Here is a 25000-nt window from a genome sequence, read left to right on the forward strand (position 1 = left end):
TATAGAGGCATGTACACGTGTGTGATAGTATAGTGGCATGTACACGTGTGTGATAGTATAGCGGCATGTACACGTGTGTGATAGTATAGCGGCATGTACACGTGTTGTGATAGTATAGCGGCATGTACACTGTGTGTATAGTATAGCGGCATGTACACGTGTGTGATAGTATAGCGGCATGTACACGTGTGTGATAGTATAGCGGCATGTACAAGTGTGTGATAGTATAAGGCGGCATGTACACGTGTGTGATAGTATAGCGGCATGTACACTGTCTGTGATAGTATAGCGGCATGTACACGTGTGTGATAGTATAGAGGCATGTACACGTGTGTCATAGTATAGCGGCATGTACACGTGTGTGATAGTATAGCGGCATGTATACATGTGTGTGATAGTATAGCGGCATGTACACGTGTGTCATAGTATAGCGGCATGTACACGTGTGTCATAGTATAGCGGCATGTACACGTGTGTCATAGTATAGCCTCATGTATACATGTGTGTCATAGTATAGCGGCATGTACACTTGTGACATAGTATAGCGGCATGTACACGTGTGTGATAGTATATCGGCATGTACAGGTGTGTGATAGTATAGCGGCATGTACACGTGTGTGATAGTATAGCGGCATGTACACGTGTCTAATAGTATAGCGGAATGTACACGTGTGTCATAGTATAGCGGCATGTACAGGTGTGTGATAGTATAGCGGCATGTACACGTGTGACATAGTATAGCGGCATGTACACGTGTGTCATAGTATAGCGGCATGTACACGTGTGTGATAGTATAGCGGCATGTACACGTGTGTGATAGTATAGCGGCATGTACACGTGTGTGATAGTATATCGGCATGTACACGTGTGTGATAGTATAGCGGCATGTACACGTGTGTGATAGTATAGCGGCATGTACAGGTGTGTGATTAGTATAGCGGCATGTAGATGTGTCTGTGATAGTATAGCGGCATGTACAGGTGTGTGATAGTATAGCGGCATGTACACGTGTCTGATAGTATAGCGGCATGTACAGGTGTGTGATAGTATAGAGGCATGTACACGTGTGTGATAGTATAGCGGCATGTACAGGTGTGTGATAGTATAGCGGCATGTACACGTGTGTGATAGTATAGCGGCATGTACACGTGTGTGATAGTATAGCGGCATGTATACGTCTGTGATAGTATAGCGGCATGTACACGTGTGATAGTATAGCGGCATGTACACGTGTGTGATAGTATAGCCGGCATGTACACGTGTGTGATAGTATAGCGGCATGTATACGTCTGTGATAGTATAGCGGCATGTACAGTTGTGATAGTATAGCGGCATGTACACGTGTGTGATAGTATAGCGGCATGTACACGTGTGTGATAGTTATAGCGGCAGGTACACGTGTGTGATAGTATAGCGGCATGTACAGGTGTGTGATAGTATAGCGGCATGTACACGTGTGTGATAGTATAGCGGCATGTACAGTCTGTGATAGTATAGCGGCATGTACACGTGTGTGATAGTATAGTGGCATGTATACATGTGTGTGATAGTATAGCGGCATGTATACGTGTGTGATAGTATAGCGGCATGTACAGGTGTGTGATAGTATAGCGGCATGTACACGTGTGTGATAGTATAGCGGCATGTACACGTCTGTGATAGTATAGCGGCATGTAGATGTGTCTGTGATAGTATAGCGGCATGTACACGTGTGTGATAGTATAGCGGCATGTACACGTGTGTGATAGTATAGCGGCATGTACAGGTGTGTGATAGTATAGCGGCATGTATACGTGTGTGATAGTATAGCGGCATGTACAGGTGTGTGATAGTATAGTGGCATGTACACGTGTGTGATAGTATAGCGGCATGTATACGTGTGTGATAGTATAGCGGCATGTACAGGTGTGTGATAGTATAGCGGCATGTACAGGTGTGTGATAGTACAGCGGCATGTACACGTGTGTGATAGTATAGCGGCATGTATACATGTGTGTGATAGTATAGCGGCATGTACACGTGTGTGATAGTATAGCGGCATGTACATGTGTGTGATAGTATAGCGGCATGTACAGGTGTGTGATAGTATAGCAGCATGTACACGTGTGTGATAGTATAGCGGCATGTACACGTGTGTGATAGTATAGCGGCATGTACACGTGTGTGATAGTATAGCGGCATGTATACATGTGTGTGATAGTATAGCGGCATGTACACGTGTGTGATAGTATAGCGGCATGTATACGTGTGTGATAGTATAGCGGCATGTACAGGTGTGTGATAGTATAGCGGCATGTACACGTGTGTGATAGTATAGCGGCATGTACACGTGTGTGATAGTATAGTGGCATGTACAGGTGTGTGATAGTATAGCGGCATGTACACGTGTGTGATAGTATAGCGGCATGTACAGGTGTGTGATAGTATAGCGGCATGTACACGTGTGTGATAGTATAGCGGCATGTACACGTGTGTGATAGTATAGCGGCATGTACACGTGTGTGATAGTATAGCGGCATGTACACGTGTGTGATAGTATAGCGGCATGTACACGTGTGTGATAGTATAGTGGCATGTATACATGTGTGTGATAGTATAGCGGCATGTACAGGTCTGTGATAGTATAGCGGCATGTACACGTGTGTGTGATAGTATAGCGGCATGTACACATCTGATAGTATAGCGGGATGTACACGTCTGTGATAGTATAGCGGCATGTACACGTGTGTGATAGTATAGCGGCATGTACACGTGTGTGATAGTATAGCGGCATGTACACGTGTGTGATAGTATAGCGGCCATGTACACATGTGTTGATAGTATAGCGGCATGTACACGTGTGTGATAGTATAGCGGCATGTTACACGTGTGTGATAGTATAGCGGCATGTACCATCCTGTTAGTATAGCGGCTATGTACACGTGTGTGATAGTTATAGCGGCATGTACAGGTGTGTGATAGTATAGCGGCATGTACACGTCTGTGATATAGTATAGCGGCATGTATACGTGTTGTGTGATAGTAATAGCGCATGTACACGTGTGTGATAGTTATAGCGGCATGTACACGTGTGTGATAGTATAGCGGCATGTACAGGTGTGTGATAGTATAGCGGGCATGTACACGTGTGTGATAGTATAGCGGCATGTCAGATGTGTGATAGTATAGCGGCATGTACACGTGTGTGATAGTATAGCGGCATGTACACGTCTGTGATAGTATAGCGGCATGTAGATGTGTCTGTGATAGTATAGCGGCATGTACACGTGTGTGATAGTATAACGGCATGTACAGGTGTGTGATAGTATAGCGGCATGTACACGTGTGTGATAGTATAGCGGCATGTACACGTGTGTGATAGTATAGCGGCATGTACACGTCTGTGATAGTATAGCGGCATGTACACGTCTGTGATAGTATAGCGGCATGTACACGTGTGTGATAGTATAGCGGCATGTACACGTGTGTGATAGTATAGCGGCATGTACACGTCTGTGATAGTATAGCGGCATGTACACGTCTGTGATAGTATAGCGGCATGTACACGTGTGTGATAGTATAGCGGCATGTACACGTGTGTGATAGTATAGCGGCATGTACACGTGTGTGATAGTATAGCGGCATGTACACGTGTGATAGTATAGCGGCAAGTACAGGTGTGTGATAGTATAGCGGCATGTACAGGTGTCTGATAGTATAACGGCATGTACAGGTGTGTGATAGTATAGCGGCATGTACACATCTGTGATAGTATATCGGCATGTAGACGTCTGTGATAGTATAGCGGCATGTACACGTGTGTGATAGTATAGCGGCATGTACACGTGTGTGATAGTATAGCGGCATGTACACGTGTGTGTGATAGTATAGCGGCATGTATACGTGTGTGATAGTGTAAGGCAGCATGTACACGTGTGTGATAGTATATCGGCATGTACACGTGTGTGATAGTATAGCGGCATGTACACGTGTGTGATAGTATAGCGGCATGTACACATCTGTGATAGTATATCGGCATGTACACGTGTGTGATAGTATAGCGGCATGTATACATGTGTGTGATAGTATAGCGGCATGTACACGTGTGTGATAGTATAGCGGCATGTACACGTGTGTGATAGTATAGCGGCATGTACAGGTGTGTGATAGTATAGCGGCATGTACACGTGTGTGATAGTATAGCGGCATGTACAGATGTGTGATAGTATAGCGGCATGTACACGTCTGTGATAGTATAGCGGCATGTAGATGTGTCTGTGATAGTATAGCGGCATGTACACGTGTGTGATAGTATAACGGCATGTACAGGTGTGTGATAGTATAGCGGCATGTACCCGTGTGTGATAGTATAGCGGCATGTACACGTGTGTGATAGTATAGCGGCATGTACACGTCTGTGATAGTATAGCGGCATGTACACGTCTGTGATAGTATAGCGGCATGTACACGTGTGTGATAGTATAGCGGCATGTACACGTGTGTGATAGTATAGCGGCATGTACACGTCTGTGATAGTATAGCGGCATGTACACGTGTGTGATAGTATAGCGGCATGTACAGGTGTGTGATAGTATAGCAGCATGTACACGTGTGTGATAGTATAGCGGCATGTACACGTGTGTGATAGTATAGCGGCATGTACACGTCTGTGATAGTATAGCGGCATGTACACGTGTGTGATAGTATAGCGGCATGTACACGTGTGTGATAGTATAGCGGCATGTACACGTGTGATAGTATAGTGGCAAGTACAGGTGTGTGATAGTATAGCGGCATGTACAGGTGTGTGATAGTATAGCGGCATGTACACGTGTGTGATAGTATAGCGGCAAGTACAGGTGTGTGATAGTATAGCGGCATGTACACGTGTGTGATAGTATAGCGGCATGTACAGGTGTGTGATAGTATAGCGGCATGTACACGTGTGTAATAGTATAGCGGCATGTACACGTGTGTGATAGTATAGCGGCATGTACACGTGTGTGATAGTATAGCGGCATGTACACGTCTGTGATAGTATAGAGGCATGTACACGTGTGTGATAGTATAGCGGCATGTACAGGTGTGTGATAGTATAGCGGCATATACAGGTGTGTGATAGTATAGCGGCATGTACACGTGTGTGATAGTATAGCGGCATGTACACGTGTGTGATAGTATAGCGGCATGTACACATCTGATAGTATAGCGGCATGTACAGGTGTGTGATAGTATAGCGGCATATACAGGTGTGTGATAGTATAGCGGCATGTACACGTGTGTGATAGTATAGCGGCATGTACACGTGTGTGATAGTATAGCGGCATATACAGGTGTGTGATAGTATAGCGGCATGTACACGTGTGTGATAGTATAGCGGCATGTACACATCTGATAGTATAGCGGCATGTACACGTGTGTGATAGTATAGCGGCATGTACACATGTGTGATAGTATAGCGGCATGTACACGTGTGTGATAGTATAGCGGCATGTACACGTCTGTGATAGTATAGCGGCATGTACACGTGTGTGATAGTATAGCGGCATGTACACGTCTGTGATAGTATAGCGGCATGTACACGTGTGTGATAGTATAGCGGCATGTACACGTGTGTGATAGTGTAAGGCAGCATGTACACGTGTGTGATAGTATAGCGGCATGTACACGTGTGTGATAGTATAGCGGCATGTACACGTGTGTGATAGTATAGCGGCATGTACACGTGTGTGATAGTATAGCGGCATGTACACGTGTGTGTGATAGTATAGCGGCATGTACACGTGTGTGATAGTGTAAGGCAGCATGTACACGTGTGTGATAGTATAGTGGCATGTACACGTGTGTGATAGTATAGCGGCATGTACACGTGTGTGTGATAGTATAGCGGCATGTACACGTGTGTGATAGTATAGCGGCATGTACACGTGTGTGTGATAGTATAGCGGCATGTACACGTGTGACATAGTATAGCGGCATGTACACGTGTGTGATAGTATAGCGGCATGTACACGTGTGTGATAGTATAGCGGCATGTACACGTGTGTGATAGTATAGCGGCATGTACACGTCTGTGATAGTATAGCGGCATGTACACGTGTGTGATAGTATAGCGGCATCTATACGTGTGTGATAGTATAGCGGCATGTACACGTGTGTGATAGTATAGCGGCATGTACACGTGTGTGATAGTATAGCGGCATGTACACGTGTGTGATAGTATAGCGGCATGTACAGGTGTGTGATAGTATAGTGGCATGTACACGTGTGTGATAGTATAGAGGCATGTACACGTGTGTCATAGTATAGCGGCATGTACACGTGTGTGATAGTATAGCGGCATGTATACATGTGTGTGATAGTATAGCGGCATGTACACGTGTGTGATAGTATAGAGGCATGTACACGTGTGTCATAGTATAGCGGCATGTACACGTGTGTGATAGTATAGCGGCATGTATACATGTGTGTGATAGTATAGCGGCATGTATACATGTGTGTGATAGTATAGCGGCATGTACAGGTGTGTGATAGTATAGCGGCATGTACATGTGTGTGTGATAGTATAGCGGCATGTACACATCTGTGATAGTATAGCGGCATGTACACGTGTGTGATAGTATAGAGGCATGTACACGTGTGTCATAGTATAGCGGCATGTACACGTGTGTGATAGTATAGCGGCATGTATACATGTGTGTGATAGTATAGCGGCATGTACACGTGTGTCATAGTATAGCGGCATGTACACGTGTGTCATAGTATAGCGGCATGTACACGTGTGTCATAGTATAGCCTCATGTATACATGTGTGTCATAGTATAGCGGCATGTACACTTGTGACATAGTATAGCGGCATGTACACGTGTGTGATAGTATAGCAGCATGTACACGTGTGTGATAGTATAGCGGCATGTACACGTGTGTGATAGTATAGCGGCATGTACACGTCTGTGATAGTATAGCGGCATGTACACGTGTCTAATAGTATAGCGGAATGTACACGTGTGTCATAGTATAGCAGCATGTACAGGTGTGTGATAGTATAGCGGCATGTACACGTGTGTGATAGTATAGCGGCATGTATACGTCTGTGATAGTATAGCGGCATGTACACGTGTGATAGTATAGCGGCATGTACACGTGTGTGATAGTATAGCGGCATGTACACGTGTGTGATAGTATAGCGGCATGTACACGTGTGTGATAGTATAGCGGCATGTACACGTGTGTGATAGTATAGCGGCATGTACACGTGTGTGATAGTATAGCGGCATGTACACGTGTCTAATAGTATAGCGGAATGTACACGTGTGTCATAGTATAGCGGCATGTACAGGTGTGTGATAGTATAGCGGCATGTACACGTGTGACATAGTATAGCGGCATGTACACGTGTGTCATAGTATAGCGGCATGTACACGTGTGTGATAGTATAGCGGCATGTACACGTGTGTGATAGTATAGCGGCATGTACACGTGTGTGATAGTATAGCGGCATGTACACGTGTGTGATAGTATAGCGGCATGTACACGTGTGTGATAGTATAGCGGCATGTACAGGTGTGTGATAGTATAGCGGCATGTAGATGTGTCTGTGATAGTATAGCGGCATGTACAGGTGTGTGATAGTATAGCGGCATGTACACGTGTCTGATAGTATAGCGGCATGTACAGGTGTGTGATAGTATAGAGGCATGTACACGTGTGTGATAGTATAGCGGCATGTACAGGTGTGTGATAGTATAGCGGCATGTACACGTGTGTGATAGTATAGCGGCATGTACACGTGTGTGATAGTATAGCGGCATGTATACGTCTGTGATAGTATAGCGGCATGTACACGTGTGATAGTATAGCGGCATGTACACGTGTGTGATAGTATAGCGGCATGTACACGTGTGTGATAGTATAGCGGCATGTATACGTCTGTGATAGTATAGCGGCATGTACACGTGTGATAGTATAGCGGCATGTACACGTGTGTGATAGTATAGCGGCATGTACACGTGTGTGATAGTATAGCGGCAGGTACACGTGTGTGATAGTATAGCGGCATGTACAGGTGTGTGATAGTATAGCGGCATGTACACGTGTGTGATAGTATAGCGGCATGTACACGTCTGTGATAGTATAGCGGCATGTACACGTGTGTGATAGTATAGTGGCATGTATACATGTGTGTGATAGTATAGCGGCATGTATACGTGTGTGATAGTATAGCGGCATGTACAGGTGTGTGATAGTATAGCGGCATGTACACGTGTGTGATAGTATAGCGGCATGTACACGTCTGTGATAGTATAGCGGCATGTAGATGTGTCTGTGATAGTATAGCGGCATGTACACGTGTGTGATAGTATAGCGGCATGTACACGTGTGTGATAGTATAGCGGCATGTACAGGTGTGTGATAGTATAGCGGCATGTATACGTGTGTGATAGTATAGCGGCATGTACAGGTGTGTGATAGTATAGTGGCATGTACACGTGTGTGATAGTATAGCGGCATGTATACGTGTGTGATAGTATAGCGGCATGTACAGGTGTGTGATAGTATAGCGGCATGTACACGTGTGTGATAGTATAGCGGCATGTACACGTGTGTGATAGTATAGTGGCATGTACAGGTGTGTGATAGTATAGCGGCATGTACACGTGTGTGATAGTATAGCGGCATGTACAGGTGTGTGATAGTATAGCGGCATGTACACGTGTGTGATAGTATAGCGGCATATACACGTGTGTGATAGTATAGCGGCATGTACACGTGTGTGATAGTATAGCGGCATGTACACGTGTGTGATAGTATAGCGGCATGTACACGTGTGTGATAGTATAGTGGCATGTATACATGTGTGTGATAGTATAGCGGCATGTACAGGTCTGTGATAGTATAGCGGCGTGTACATGTGTGTGATAGTATAGCGGCATGTACACGTCTGTGATAGTATAGCGGCATGTACACGTGTGTGATAGTATAGCGGCATGTACACGTGTGTGATAGTATAGCGGCATGTACACGTGTGTGATAGTATAGCGGCATGTACACATGTGTGATAGTATAGCGGCATGTACACGTGTGTGATAGTATAGCGGCATGTACACGTGTGTGATAGTATAGCGGCATGTACACATCTGTTAGTATAGCGGCATGTACACGTGTGTGATAGTATAGCGGCATGTACAGGTGTGTGATAGTATAGCGGCATGTACACGTCTGTGATAGTATAGCGGCATGTATACGTGTGTGTGATAGTATAGCGGCATGTACACGTGTGTGATAGTATAGCGGCATGTACACGTGTGTGATAGTATAGCGGCATGTACAGGTGTGTGATAGTATAGCGGCATGTACACGTGTGTGATAGTATAGCGGCATGTACAGATGTGTGATAGTATAGCGGCATGTACACGTGTGTGATAGTATAGCGGCATGTACACGTGTGTGATAGTATAGCGGCATGTACACGTGTGTGATAGTATAGCGGCATGTACACGTCTGTGATAGTATAGCGGCATGTAGATGTGTCTGTGATAGTATAGCGGCATGTACACGTGTGTGATAGTATAACGGCATGTACAGGTGTGTGATAGTATAGCGGCATGTACACGTGTGTGATAGTATAGCGGCATGTACACGTGTGTGATAGTATAGCGGCATGTACACGTCTGTGATAGTATAGCGGCATGTCACGTCTGTGATAGTATAGCGGCATGTACACGTGTGTGATAGTATGCGGCATGTACACGTGTGTGATAGTATAGCGGCATGTACACGTCTGTGATAGTATAGCGGCATGTACACGTCTGTGATAGTATAGCGGCATGTACACGTGTGTGATAGTATAGCGGCATGTACACGTGTGTGATAGTATAGCGGCATGTACACGTGTGTGATAGTATAGCGGCATGTACACGTGTGATAGTATAGCGGCAAGTACAGGTGTGTGATAGTATAGCGGCATGTACAGGTGTGTGATAGTATAACGGCATGTACAGGTGTGTGATAGTATAGCGGCATGTACACATCTGTGATAGTATATCGGCATGTAGACGTCTGTGATAGTATAGCGGCATGTACACGTGTGTGATAGTATAGCGGCATGTACACGTGTGTGATAGTTTTACGGCATGTACACGTGTGTGTGATAGTATAGCGGCATGTATACGTGTGTGATAGTGTAAGGCAGCATGTACACGTGTGTGATAGTATATCGGCATGTACACGTGTGTGATAGTATAGCGGCATGTACACGTGTGTGATAGTATAGCGGCATGTACACATCTGTGATAGTATATCGGCATGTACACGTGTGTGATAGTATAGCGGCATGTATACATGTGTGTGATAGTATAGCGGCATGTACACGTGTGTGATAGTATAGCGGCATGTACACGTGTGTGATAGTATAGCGGCATGTACAGGTGTGTGATAGTATAGCGGCATGTACACGTGTGTGATAGTATAGCGGCATGTACAGATGTGTGATAGTATAGCGGCATGTACACGCGTGTGATAGTATAGCGGCATGTACACGTGTGTGATAGTATAGCGGCATGTACACGTGTGTGATAGTATAGCGGCATGTACACGTCTGTGATAGTATAGCGGCATGTAGATGTGTCTGTGATAGTATAGCGGCATGTACACGTGTGTGATAGTATAACGGCATGTACAGGTGTGTGATAGTATAGCGGCATGTACCGTGTGTGATAGTATAGCGGCATGTACACGTGTGTGATAGTATAGCGGCATGTACACGTCTGTGATAGTATAGCGGCATGTACACGTCTGTGATAGTATAGCGGCATGTACACGTGTGTGATAGTATAGCGGCATGTACACGTGTGTGATAGTATAGCGGCATGTACACGTGTGTGATAGTATAGCGGCATGTACAGGTGTGTGATAGTATAGCAGCATGTACACGTGTGTGATAGTATAGCGGCATGTACACGTCTGTGATAGTATAGCGGCATGTACACGTCTGTGATAGTATAGCGGCATGTACACGTGTGTGATAGTATAGCGGCATGTACACGTGTGTGATAGTATAGCGGCATGTACACGTGTGATAGTATAGCGGCAAGTACAGGTGTGTGATAGTATAGCGGCATGTACAGGTGTGTGATAGTATAGCGGCATGTACACGTGTGTGATAGTATAGCGGCAAGTACAGGTGTGTGATAGTATAGCGGCATGTACACGTGTGTGATAGTATAGCGGCATGTACAGGTGTGTGATAGTATAGCGGCATGTACACGTGTGTAATAGTATAGCGGCATGTACACGTGTGTGATAGTATAGCGGCATGTACACGTGTGTGATAGTATAGCGGCATGTACACGTGTGTGATAGTATAGCAGCATGTACACGTCTGTGATAGTATAGCGGCATGTATACGTGTGTGATAGTATAGCGGCATGTACAGGTGTGTGATAGTATAGCGGCATGTACACGTGTGTGATAGTATAGCGGCATGTACACGTGTGTGATAGTATAGCGGGATGTACACGTGTGTGATAGTATAGCGGCATGTACACGTCTGTGATAGTATAGCGGCATGTACACGTCTGATAGTATAGCGGCATGTACACGTGTGTGATAGTATAGCGGCATGTACACGTGTGTGATAGTGTAAGTCTGTGGTTTATTCACAAGTGAAGGACATACTTGTTTGTTGGACTAAAAATAAAGAAGGAGCTGGCCTCTGGCATGGGGACGGCTTTCTCCTTTAACTGCAGCTCTGCCAGAGGACGAGGACGAGGACTGAGAGGGATATCCGGCTCCTCTTCTTCATCATCACCTAAAACCAAGGAAAAAAATATGAAACCTGCGAGTAACGCGGCACCCGAAGGTTCTGCAAGACGAGATTGTAAATGAGAAAGTCTTCATAATAGGAGTCCCGTGTCTCCCCATGCTGGTGCCGTATCCCCTAACATAGTGCACCTCGCCACCTATGCCCTCTCACCCTCTGGGGAAACCCACTTCTGCTGGTCGGCAATCACCTGAGAGACACCGGGAGTCCAGCGAACTGGGTGGCGGCTGCCTGTGTCAGAGACCCGGTCAGTGCACGGGGGAGGCGAACTTACCAGGTGCGAGGGGCAAAGGGGTACCAGAGGAGACAACGACGGGGAGGAGGAGAAGGAGGCTGCCAGGATGGGGGACAAGGTACTGCCACACATACAGGGTGCAGAGAGGTACCAGAGGAGACAACGACGGGGAGGAGGAGAAGGAGGCTGCCAGGATGGGGGACAAGGTACTGCCACACATACAGGGTGCAGAGAGGTACCAGAGGAGACAACGACGGGGAGGAGGAGAAGGAGGCTGCCAGGATGGGGGACAAGGTACTGCCACACATACAGGGTGCAGAGAGGTACCAGAGGAGACAACGACGGGGGGGAGGAGAAGGAGGCTGCCAGGATGGGGGACAAGGTACTGCCACACATACAGGGTGCAGAGAGGTACCAGAGGAGACAACGACGGGGAGGAGGAGAAGGAGGCTGCCAGGATGGGGGACAAGGTGCTGCCACACATACAGGGTGCAGAGAGGTACCAGAGGAGACAACGACGGGGAGGAGGAGAAGGAGGCTGCCAGGATGGGGGACAAGGTGCTGCCACACATACCGGGTACAGAGAGGTATCGGAGGAGACAACGACAGGGAGGAGGAGAAGGAGGCTGCCAGGATGGGGGACAAGGTGCTGCCACACATACAGGGTGCAGAGAGGTACCAGAGGAGACAACGATGGGGAGGAGGCAAAGGAGGCTGCCAGGATGGGGGACAAGGTACTGCCACACATACAGGGTGCAGAGAGGTACCAGAGGAGACAACGATGGGGAGGAGGAGAAGGAGGCTGCCAGCATGGGGGACAAGGTGCTGCCACACATACCGGGTGCAGAGAGGTACCAGAGGAGACAACGACAGGGAGGAGGAGAAGGAGGCTGCCAGGATGGGGGACAAGGTGCTGCCACACATACAGGGTGCAGAGAGGTACCAGAGAAGACAACGACAGGGAGGAGGAGAAGGAGGCTGCCAGGATGGGGGACAAGGTGCTGCCACACATACAGGGTGCAGAGAGGTACCAGAGAAGACAACGATGGGGAGGAGGCAAAGGAGGCTGCCAGGATGGGGGACAAGGTACTGCCACACATACAGGGTACAGAGAGGGGTACCAGAGGAGACAACGACAGGGAGGAGGAGAAGGAGGCTGCCAGGATGGGGGACAAGGTGCTGCCACACATACAGGGTACAGAGAGGTATCGGAGAAGACAATGGCGGGGAGGAGGAGAAGGAGGCTGCCAGGATGGAGGACAAGGTGCTGCCACACATACCGGGTACAGAGAGGTATCGGAGAAGACAACGACAGGGAGGAGGAGAAGGAGGCTGCCAGGATGGGGGACAAGGTGCTGCCACACATACAGGGTACAGAGAGGTATCGGAGGAGACAACGACGGGGAGGAGGAGAAGGAGGCTGCCAGGATGGAGGCCGAGGTGCTGCCACACATACAGGGTACAGAGAGGTACCGGAGAAGACAACGACAGGGAGGAGGAGAAGGAGGCTGCCAGGATGGGGGACAAGGTACTGCCACACATACCGAGTACAGAGAGGTACCGGAGGAGACAACGAACGACGGGGAGGAGAAGGAGGCTGCCAGGATGGGGGACAAGGTGCTGCCACACATACAGGGTACAGAGAGGGGTACCGAAGGAGACAACGACAGGGAGGAGGAGAAGGAGGCTGCCAGGATGGGGGACAAGGTACTGCCACACATACCGGGTACAGAGAGGTATCGGAGGAGACAACGACAGGGAGGAGGAGAAGGAGGCTGCCAGGATGGGGGACAAGGTGCTGCTACACATACAGGGTGCAGAGAGGTACCAGAGGAGACAACGACGGGGAGGAGGAGAAGGAGGCTGCCAGGATGGGGGACAAGGTGCTGCCACACATACAGGGTGCAGAGAGGTATCGGAGGAGACGACAGGGAGGAGGAGAAGGAGGCTGCCAGGATGGGGGACAAGGTACTGCCACACATACCGGGTACAGAGAGGTATCGGAGAAGACAACGACAGGGAGGAGGAGAAGGAGGCTGCCAGGATGGGGGACAAGGTGCTGCCACACATACAGGGTACAGAGAGGTATCGGAGAAGACAACGACAGGGAGGAGGAGAAGGAGGCTGCCAGGATGGGGGACAAGGTGCTGCCACACATACAGGGTGCAGAGAGGTATCGTAGGAGACAACGACAGGGAGGAGGAGAAGGAGGCTGCCAGGATGGGGGACAAGGTGCTGCCACACATACAGGGTACAGAGGGGTATCGGAGGAGACAACGACGGGGAGGAGGAGAAGGAGGCTGCCAGGATGGGGGACAAGGTGCTGCCACACATACAGGGTGCAGAGAGGTACCAGAGAAGACAACGATGGGGAGGAGGCAAAGGAGGCTGCCAGGATGGGGGACAAGGTGCTGCCACACATACAGGGTACAGAGAGGGGTACCAGAGAAGACAACGATGGGGAGGAGGAGAAGGAGGCTGCCAGGATGGGGGACAAGGTACTGCCACACATACCGGGTACAGAGGGGTATCGGAGGAGACAATGACAGGGAGGAGGAGAAGGAGGCTGCCAGGATGGGGGACAAGGTACTGCCACACATACAGGGTACAGAGAGGTACCGGAGGAGACAACGACAGGGAGGAGGAGAAGGAGGCTGCCAGCATGGGGGACAAGGTGCTGCCACACATACAGGGTACAGAGAGGTACCGGAGGAGACAACGACAGGGAGGAGGAGAAGGAGGCTGCCAGGATGGGGGACAAGGTGCTGCCACACATACAGGGTACAGAGAGGGGTACCGGAGGAGACAATGATGGGGAGGAGGAGAAGGAGGCTGCCAGGATGGAGGCAGAGGTGCTGCCACCCATACCGGGTACAGAGGGGTACCGGAGGAGACAACGACAGGGAGGAGGAGAAGGAGGCTGCCAGGATGGAGGCCGAGGTGCTGCCACACATACAGGGTACAGAGAGGGGTACCGGAGGAGACAATGATGGGGAGGAGGAGAAGGAGGCTGCCAGGATGGGGGACAAGGTACTGCCACACATACCGGGTACAGAGGGGTACCGGAGGAGACAACGACGGGGAGGAGGAGAAGGAGGCTGCCAGGATGGGGGACAAGGTGCTGCCACACATACAGGGTACAGAGAGGTACCGGAGGAGACAACGACAGGGAGGAGGAGAAGGAGGCTGCCAGGATGGGGGACAAGGTGCTGCCACACATACAGGGTACAGAGAGGGGTACCGGAGGAGACAACGACAGGGAGGAGGAGAAGGAGGCTGCCAGGATGGGGGACAAGGTACTGCCACACATACCGGGTACAGAGAGGTATCGGAGAAGACAACGACAGGGAGGAGGAGAAGGAGGCTGCCAGGATGGGGGACAAGGTGCTGCCACACATACAGGGTGCAGAGAGGTATCGGAGGAGACAACGACAGGGAGGAGGAGAAGGAGGCTGCCAGGATGGGGGACAAGGTGCTGCCACACATACCGGGTACAGAGAGGTATCGGAGAAGACAATGGCGGGGAGGAGGAGAAGGAGGCTGCCAGGATGGAGGACAAGGTGCTGCCACACATACCGGGTACAGAGAGGTATCGGAGAAGACAACGACAGGGAGGAGGAGAAGGAGGCTGCCAGGATGGGGGACAAGGTGCTGCCACACATACAGGGTACAGAGAGGTATCGGAGGAGACAACGACGGGGAGGAGGAGAAGGAGGCTGCCAGGATGGAGGCCGAGGTGCTGCCACACATACAGGGTACAGAGAGGTACCGGAGAAGACAACGAACGACGGGGAGGAGAAGGAGGCTGCCAGGATGGGGGACAAGGTGCTGCCACACATACAGGGTACAGAGAGGGGTACCGGAGGAGACAACGACAGGGAGGAGGAGAAGGAGGCTGCCAGGATGGGGGACAAGGTACTGCCACACATACCGGGTACAGAGAGGTATCGGAGGAGACAACGACAGGGAGGAGGAGAAGGAGGCTGCCAGGATGGGGGACAAGGTGCTGCTACACATACAGGGTGCAGAGAGGTACCAGAGGAGACAACGACGGGGAGGAGGAGAAGGAGGCTGCCAGGATGGGGGACAAGGTGCTGCCACACATACAGGGTGCAGAGAGGTATCGGAGGAGACGACAGGGAGGAGGAGAAGGAGGCTGCCAGGATGGGGGACAAGGTACTGCCACACATACCGGGTACAGAGAGGTATTGGAGAAGACAACGACAGGGAGGAGGAGAAGGAGGCTGCCAGGATGGGGGACAAGGTGCTGCCACACATACAGGGTGCAGAGAGGTATCGGAGGAGACAACGACAGGGAGGAGGAGAAGGAGGCTGCCAGGATGGGGGACAAGGTGCTGCCACACATACAGGGTACAGAGGGGTATCGGAGGAGACAACGACGGGGAGGAGGAGAAGGAGGCTGCCAGGATGGGGGACAAGGTGCTGCCACACATACAGGGTACAGAGAGGTACCGGAGGAGACAACGACAGGGAGGAGGAGAAGGAGGCTGCCAGGATGGGGGACAAGGTGCTGCCACACATACAGGGTACAGAGAGGGGTACCAGAGAAGACAACGATGGGGAGGAGGAGAAGGAGGCTGCCAGGATGGGGGACAAGGTACTGCCACACATACCGGGTACAGAGGGGTATCGGAGGAGACAATGACAGGGAGGAGGAGAAGGAGGCTGCCAGGATGGGGGACAAGGTACTGCCACACATACAGGGTACAGAGAGGTATCGGAGGAGACAACGACAGGGAGGAGGAGAAGGAGGCTGCCAGCATGGGGGACAAGGTGCTGCCACACATACAGGGTACAGAGAGGTATCGGAGGAGACAACGACAGGGAGGAGGAGAAGGAGGCTGCCAGCATGGGGGACAAGGTGCTGCCACACATACAGGGTACAGAGAGGTACCGGAGGAGACAACGACAGGGAGGAGGAGAAGGAGGCTGCCAGGATGGGGGACAAGGTGCTGCCACACATACAGGGTACAGAGAGGGGTACCGGAGGAGACAATGATGGGGAGGAGGAGAAGGAGGCTGCCAGGATGGAGGCAGAGGTGCTGCCACACATACCGGGTACAGAGGGGTACCGGAGGAGACAACGACAGGGAGGAGGAGAAGGAGGCTGCCAGGATGGGGGACAAGGTGCTGCCACACATACCGGGTACAGAGGGGTACCGGAGGAGACAACGACAGGGAGGAGGAGAAGGAGGCTGCCAGGATGGAGGCCGAGGTGCTGCCACACATACAGGGTACAGAGAGGTACCGGAGGAGACAACGACGGGGAGGAGGAGAAGGAGGCTGTCAGGATGGGGGACAAGGTACTGCCACACATACCGGGTACAGAGAGGTATCGGAGGAGACAACGACGGGGAGGAGGAGAAGGAGGCTGCCAGGATGGGGGACAAGGTGCTGCCACACATACCGGGTACAGAGGGGTATCGGAGGAGACAATGACAGGGAGGAGGAGAAGGAGGCTGCCAGGATGGGGGATGAGGTGCTGCCACACAAGGTGTACGGTTATCCCTTACAGCAGGCGGTCACCAGTTACCCCAACATTGTCGGACCATGAGGAATGCAGATTGTCACCTTGCAGCAGAAACACAAGAACACGTACCGGGGAAATCGGCAGAAGGATAAGGATCCTTGATTTCATTTACATTCGATTCAAATTCATCGATCTTAAGCTGCAAATAGACGGAAACAGAAGAGGATGAGGAGGAAGATGAGGAGGAGAATGAGGAAGAGGAGGAGGAGAATGAGGAAGAGGAGGAGGAGGATGAGGAAGATGAGGAGGAGAATGAGGAAGATGAAGAGGAGGAGTAGGATGAGAAGGAGGATGAGGAAGGTGAGGAGGAGAATGAGGAAGATGAGGAGGAGGATGAGGAAGAGGAGGAGGAAGGTAAGGAGGAGGAAGATGAGGAGGAGGAGAATGAGGAAGATGAGGAGGAGGATGAGGAAGGTGAGGAGGAGAATGAGGAAGAGGAGGAGGATGAGGAAGGTGAGGAGGAGGAAGATGAGGAGGAGAATGAGGAAGATGAGGAGGAGGATGAGGAAGGTGAGGAGGAGGATGAGGAAGAGAAGGAAGATGAGGAGGAGGATGAGGAAGGTGAGGAGGAGGAAGATGAGGAGGAGAATGAGGAAGATGAGGAGGAGGATGAGGAAGGTGAGGAGGAGAATGAGGAAGATGAGGAGGAGGATGAGGAAGAGAAGGAAGATGAGGAGGAGGATGAGGAAGATGAGGAGGAGAATGAGGAAGATGACATTACAAGATAGAACACAATCAACTCAAATCTAAGGAGATGATCACAAAGTGGGACATGGTGACCCAGACGTACAATGTAAACCGCCCACAGCAGCCAATGACAGCTCAGCCTCCATGTCTCCAGAGCTGTAACTGGGCTGTGATTGGTTGCTGTCAGCAGTTCACATGTCACATGATACATCTGGGTCCTTGGGTATAAAATTTGCTTCTAATTGTATCATTTTACAGAGTTCACCGTGTAATCTTATGTGTCAGGAAGTTATAGAGATTTGTAATTTACTTCTATGTAAAAATCTCCAGTCTTCCAGTACTTTTCAGCTGCTGTATGTCCTGCAGGAGATGGTGTATTCTCTCCAATCTTCCAGTACTTTTCAGCTGCTGTATGTCCTGCAGGAAGTGGTGTATTCTCTCCAATCTTCCAGTACCTTTCAGCTGCTGTATGTCCTGCAGGAAGGGGTGTATTCTCTCCAGTCTTCCAGTGCTTATCAGCTGCTGTATGTCCTGCAGGAACTGTCCAGAGCAGCAGCAAATCCCCATAGAAAACCTCTCCTGCTCTGAACAGTTCCTGACATGGACAGAGGTGGCAGCAGAGAGCACTGTGTCAGACTGGAGAGAATACAGCACTTCCTGCAGGACATACAGCAGCTGAGAAGTACTTGAAGACTGGAGAGAATACAGCACTTCCTGCAGGACATACAGCAGCTGAGAAGTATTGGAAGGTCTCTATAACTTTCTGAGACCAGTTGATCCCTCTAACTGTAAGGCTCCATATGGCAGTTTGGTGACCCCCCCCCTGGCCCCTTATGTTACACGGCTGGTAAATCGGAAGCCCTTGCCTACCTTGGCCGTTGTGGGTATTCCTTCGGCCTTGGCTTTTTGCTCCAGTTTCCTGGCTAGTAACAACTTCTCCTCTTCTGACTTATCAGGTTGGGACCTACAAAGAACTAGAGGTGATTAATAACATAACGGACCAGTGAATAGTGGGGGACAATGGGCAGGATTAAAGGCCATCAGTATAAGCTGGGTCAGCCGCCACTCTCTGCCCCCTGGTGCTGGCCGTGTACTGTGGGCCGCAGCCTCTATGTGAGTGAGATTCTATACAGTCTCAGGTCTCCTACTGTAATCAAGAGTCAAAGAGGAGGAGCAGTTTGGTGATTGTGCCGCCCTCTGGCCGCCTCACCGCTCCGTTCTCCTCCCTCTCTGTCATGAATAATCTCTGCTGCCCATCCTCCTGCCCGCTCTGCCAGACAGCCTCCTGCCCAACAGCCTCCTGCCCGCTCTGCCAGACAGTCTCCTGCCCCCTCTGCTGCCCATCCTCCTGCCCGCTCTGCCAGACAGCCTCCTGCCCAACAGCCTCCTGCCCGCTCTGCCTGACAGTCTCCTGCCCCCTCTGCCAGACAGGCTCCTGCCCCCTCTGCCAGACAGGCTCCTGCCCCCTCTGCCAGACAGGCTCCTGCCCCCTCTGCCAGACAGGCTCCTGCCCCCTCTGCCAGACAGTCTCCTGCCTGCTCTGCCCAGCCTCCTGCCCGCTCTGCCAGACAGCCTCCTGCCTGCTCTGCCCGACAGTCTCCTGCCCGCTCTGCCATACAGTCTCCTGCCCGCTCTGCCAGACAGCCTCCTGCCCAACAGCCTCCTGCCCCCTCTGCCCGACAGTCTCCTGCCCGCTCTGCCATACAGCCTCCTGCCTGCTCTAACCGACAGCCTCCTGCCCGCTCTGCCCAGCCTCCTGCCCGCTCTGCCAGACAGTCTCCTGCCCCCTCTGCCCAACAGCCTCCTGCCCGCTCTGCCCAGCCTCCTGCCTGCTCTAACCGACAGCCTCCTGCCCGCTCTGCCCAGCCTCCTGCCCGCTCTGCCCAGTCTCCTGCCCGCTCTGCCCAGTCTCCTGCCCGCTCTACGACATGGGCCGCACACCTTTTGTTTGTGCACGTTCCGGTGATCTCCCAGGTCACACAGAAACATTAAGCATCACAACCGATACATAGAAGGTAACGTGCTCACAAAGAGCCACATACACCAGACTGCACCTCGGGGGAGGGAACATCCTGTGTCCGGAGCACCAGTAGGAGCACTGCCCGGCCCAGAGGATTACACTGCTAACAGCACAGCAACAGCGCTGGGGAGGGGGAAGGCAACAGCGCTGGGGAGGGGGAAGGCAACAGCGCTGGGGAGGGGGAAGGCAACAGCGCTGGGGAGGGGGAAGGCAACAGCGCTGGGGAGGGGGAAGGTAACAGCGCTGGGGAGGGGGAAGGCAACAGCGCTGCGGAGAGGGAGAAGGCAACAGCGCTGCGGGGAGGGGGAAGGCAACAGCGCTGGGGAGGGGGAAGGCAACAGCGCTGGGGAGGGGGAAGGCAACAGCGCTGGGGAGGGGGAAGGCAACAGCGCTGGGGAGGGGAAAGGTAACAGCGCTGGGGAGGGGGAAGGCAACAGCGCTGCGGAGAGGGAGAAGGCAACAGCGCTGCGGGGAGGGGGAAGGCAACAGCGCTGGGGAGGGGGAAGGCAACAGCGCTGGGGAGGGGGAAGGCAACAGCGCTGGGGAGGGGGAAGGCAACAGCGCTGGGGAGGGGGAAGGCAACAGCGCTGGGGAGAGGGAGAAGGCAACAGCGCTGGGGAGGAGGAAGGCAACAGCGCTGGGGGGGGAAGGCAACAGCGCTGGGGGGGGGGAAGGCAACAGCGCTGGGGAGGGGGAAGGTAACAGCGCTGGGGAGGATGAAGGCAACAGCGCTGCGGGAGGAGGAAGGCAACAGCGCTGGGGAGAGGGAAGGCAACAGCGCTGGGGAGGGGGAAGGTAACAGCGCTGGGGAGGATGAAGGCAACAGCGCTGGGGAGGGGGAAGGCAACAGCGCTGGGGAGGGGGAAGGCAACAGCGCTGGGGAGGAGGAAGGCAACAGCGCTGGGGAGGAGGAAGGCAACAGCGCTGGGGAGGGGGAAGGCAACAGCGCTGGGGAGGGGGGAAGGCAACAGCGCTGGGGAGGGGGAAGGCAACAGCGCTGGGGAGGAGGAAGGCAACAGCGCTGGGGAGGGGGAAGGCAACAGCGCTGGGGAGGGGGAAGGCAACAGCGCTGGGGAGGAGGAAGGCAACAGCGCTGGGGAGGGGGAAGGCAACAGCGCTGGGGAGGGGGAAGGCAACAGCGCTGGGGAGGAGGAAGGCAACAGCGCTGGGGAGGGGGAAGGCAACAGCGCTGGGGAGGGGGAAGGCAACAGCGCTGGGGAGGAGCAAGGCAACAGCGCTGGGGAGAGGGAAGGCAACAGCGCTGGGGAGGAGGAAGGCAACAGCGCTGGGGAGGAGGAAGGCAACAGCGCTGGGGGGGGAAGGCAACAGCGCTGGGGGGGGAAGGCAACAGCGCTGGGGGGGGAAGGCAACAGCGCTGGGGAGGAGGAAGGCAACAGCGCTGCGGGAGGAGGAAGGCAACAGCGCTGGGGAGGGGGAAGGCAACAGCGCTGGGGAGGGGGAAGGCAACAGCGCTGGGGGGGGAAGGCAACAGCGCTGGGGGGGGAAGGCAACAGCGCTGGGGAGGGGGAAGGCAACAGCGCTGGGGAGGAGGAAGGCAACAGCGCTGCGGGAGGAGGAAGGCAACAGCGCTGGGGAGGGGGAAGGCAACAGCGCTGGGGGGAGGGGGGAAGGCAACAGCGCTGGGGAGGGGGAAGGCAACAGCGCTGGGGAGGGGGGAGGGGGAAGGCAACAGCGCTGGGGAGGGGGAAGGCAACAGCGCTGGGGAGGGGGAAGGCAACAGCGCTGGGGAGGGGGAAGGCAACAGCGCTGGGGAGGAGGAAGGCAACAGCGCTGGGGAGGGGGAAGGTAACAGCGCTGGGGAGGGGGAAGGCAACAGCGCTGGGGAGGGGGAAGGCAACAGCGCTGGGGAGGGGGAAGGCAACAGCGCTGGGGAGGGGGAAGGCAACAGCGCTGGGGAGGGGGAAGGCAACAGCGCTGGGGAGGAGGAAGGCAACAGCGCTGGGGAGGAGGAAGGCAACAGCGCTGGGGAGGGGGAAGGCAACAGCGCTGGGGAGGGGGAAGGCAACAGCGCTGGGGAGGGGAAGGCAACAGCGCTGGGGAGGAGGAAGGCAACAGCGCTGGGGAGGGGAAAGGTAACAGCGCTGGGGAGGGGGAAGGCAACAGCGCTGGGGAGGGGGAAGGCAACAGCGCTGGGGAGGGGGAAGGCAACAGCGCTGGGGAGGGGAAGGCAACAGCGCTGGGGAGAGGGAGAAGGCAACAGCGCTGGGGAGGAGGAAGGCAACAGCGCTGGGGGGGGAAGGCAACAGCGCTGGGGAGGGGGAAGGTAACAGCGCTGGGGAGGATGAAGGCAACAGCGCTGCGGGAGGAGGAAGGCAACAGCGCTGGGGAGGGGGAAGGCAACAGCGCTGGGGAGGGGGAAGGTAACAGCGCTGGGGAGGATGAAGGCAACAGCGCTGGGGAGGGGGAAGGCAAAAGCGCTGGGGAGGGGGAAGGCAACAGCGCTGGGGAGGATGAAGGCAACAGCGCTGGGGAGGGGGAAGGCAACAGCGCTGGGGAGGGGGAAGGCAACAGCGCTGCGGGGAGGGGGAAGGCAACAGCATTGCGGGGAGGGGGAAGGCAACAGCGCTGCGGGAAGGGGGAAGGCAACAGCGCTGGGGAGGGGGAAGGCAACAGCGCTGGGGAGGGGGAAGGCAACAGCGCTGGGGAGGGGGAAGGCAACAGCGCTGGGGAGGGGGAAGGCAAGAGCGTTGGGGAGGGGGAATGCAACAGCGCTGGGGAGGGGGAAGGCAACAGCGCTGGGGAGGGGGAAGGCAACAGCGCTGGGGAGGGGGAAGGCAACAGCGCTGCGGGGAGGGGGAAGGCAACAGCGCTGGAGAGAGGGGGAAGGCAACAGCGCTGGGGAGGGGGAAGGCAACAGCGCTGGGGAGGGGGGAAGGCAACAGCGCTGGGAGGGGGAAGGCAACAGCGCTGGGGAGGGGAAGGCAACAGCGCTGGGGAGGGGGAAGGCAACAGCGTTGGGGAGGGGGAATGCAACAGCGCTGGGGGAGGGGGAAGGCAACAGCGCTGGGGAGGGGGAAGGCAACAGCGCTGGGGAGGGGGAAGGCAACAGCGCTGCGGGGAGGGGGAAGGCAACAGCGCTGGAGAGAGGGGGAAGGCAACAGCGCGGGGGAGGGGGAAGGCAACAGCGCTGGGGAGGGGGAGGGCAACAGCGCTGGGGAGGGGGAAGGCAACAGCGCTGCGGGGAGGGGGAAGGCAACAGCGCTGCGGGGAGGGGGAAGGCAACAGCGCTGGGAAGGGGGAAGGCAACAGCGCTGGGAAGGGGGAAGGCAACAGCGCTGGGGGGGGGGAAGGCAACAGCGCTGGGGAGGGGGAAGGCAACAGCGCTGGGGAGGGGGAAGGCAACAGCGCTGGGGGGGGAAGGCAACAGCGCTGGGGGGGGAAGGCAACAGCGCTGGGGAGGGGGAAGGCAACAGCGCTGGGGAGGGGGAAGGCAACAGCGCTGGGGAGGGGGAAGGCAACAGCGATGGGGAGGGGGAAGGCAACAGTGCTGCGGAGGGAGGAAGGCAACAGCGCTGGGGAGGAGGAAGGCAACAGCACTTGGGGGGGAGGGGAACAGCACCTGGGGAGACAGATAAGACACATAGCGTCCTCCCCCGGGCGCTATAGGGAGATAGCAGCAGGTTACGTTAGTCTGTAAGGACTGTAACCTGCTGTTATGTCCCTGTGGGGCCGCGGGCGCCATGTTCTTACCTTTATTTTCAGCACAATTTTAGTTAAATCCTCCATTTTATGAATATGTAGATTAGGTGGTTTGGTGCACTGATCCGCCCCGCCAGCCCTCGGTGCACTGATCCGCCCCGCCAGCCCTCGGTGCACTGATCCGCCCCGCCAGCCCTCGGTGCACTGATCCGCCCCGCCAGCCCTCGGTGCACTGATCCGCCCCGCCAGCCCTCGGTACACTGATCCGCCCCGCCAGCCCTCGGTGCACTGATTCGTCCCGCCAGCCCTCGGTGCACTGATCCGCCCCGCCAGCCCTCGGTGCACTGATCCGCCCCGCCAGCCCTCGGTGCACTGATCCGCCCCGCTAGCCCTCGGTACACTGATCCGCCCCGCCAGCCCTCGGTGCACTGATCCGTCCCGCCAGCCCTCGGTGCACTGATCCGCCCCGCCAGCCCTCGGTGCACTGATCCACCCCGCCAGCCCTCGGTGCACTGATCCGCCCCGCCAGCCCTCGGTGCACTGATCCGCCCCGCCAGCCCTTGGTGCACTGATCCGCCCCGCCAGCCCTCGGTGCACTTCTATTTTTGCGCAGGTAGGTGGATACCGGGGTCATATACACTTACAATTACAATGATGAGTAATACACAGCCACACACACACACACAGACCCACACACACACACAGCCCCCCCCCCCACAGACACAGACCCACACACATACACAGAGCCCCCCCACACACACACACAGACCACCCACACACAGACCACCCACACACAGACCCACACACAAATAGACCCACACACATACACACAGCCCACCCACACACACACAGACCCACACACACACAGCCCCCCCCCCCCACAGACACAGACCCACACACATACACAGAGCCCCCCCCACACACACACACACACAGACCCACACACAAACCCACACACATACACACAGCCCACCCCCACATACACACACACACAGCGCCCCACACACACACAGCCCCCCCACATACACACAGCCCCCCCCACATACA

At 53.8% G+C, this 25000-nt stretch overlaps 1 protein-coding gene across 1 annotated transcript in view; it reads right to left on the reverse strand.

Annotated features, from left to right (window-relative positions):
* The window catches only part of CACNA1S (calcium voltage-gated channel subunit alpha1 S), a 268666-nt gene that overhangs the window by 85972 nt on the left and 157694 nt on the right, over positions 1 to 25000 (reverse strand). The window contains 3 exon segments of the mRNA XM_069946057.1: positions 11652 to 11788; positions 17656 to 17725; positions 19144 to 19237. Coding sequence (XP_069802158.1) covers positions 11652 to 11788; positions 17656 to 17725; positions 19144 to 19237 — 301 coding nt within the window.

The sequence above is a fragment of the Dendropsophus ebraccatus genome, chromosome 11 (assembly GCF_027789765.1).
Source record: "Dendropsophus ebraccatus isolate aDenEbr1 chromosome 11, aDenEbr1.pat, whole genome shotgun sequence".
Classification (NCBI taxonomy): Eukaryota; Metazoa; Chordata; class Amphibia; order Anura; family Hylidae; genus Dendropsophus; species Dendropsophus ebraccatus.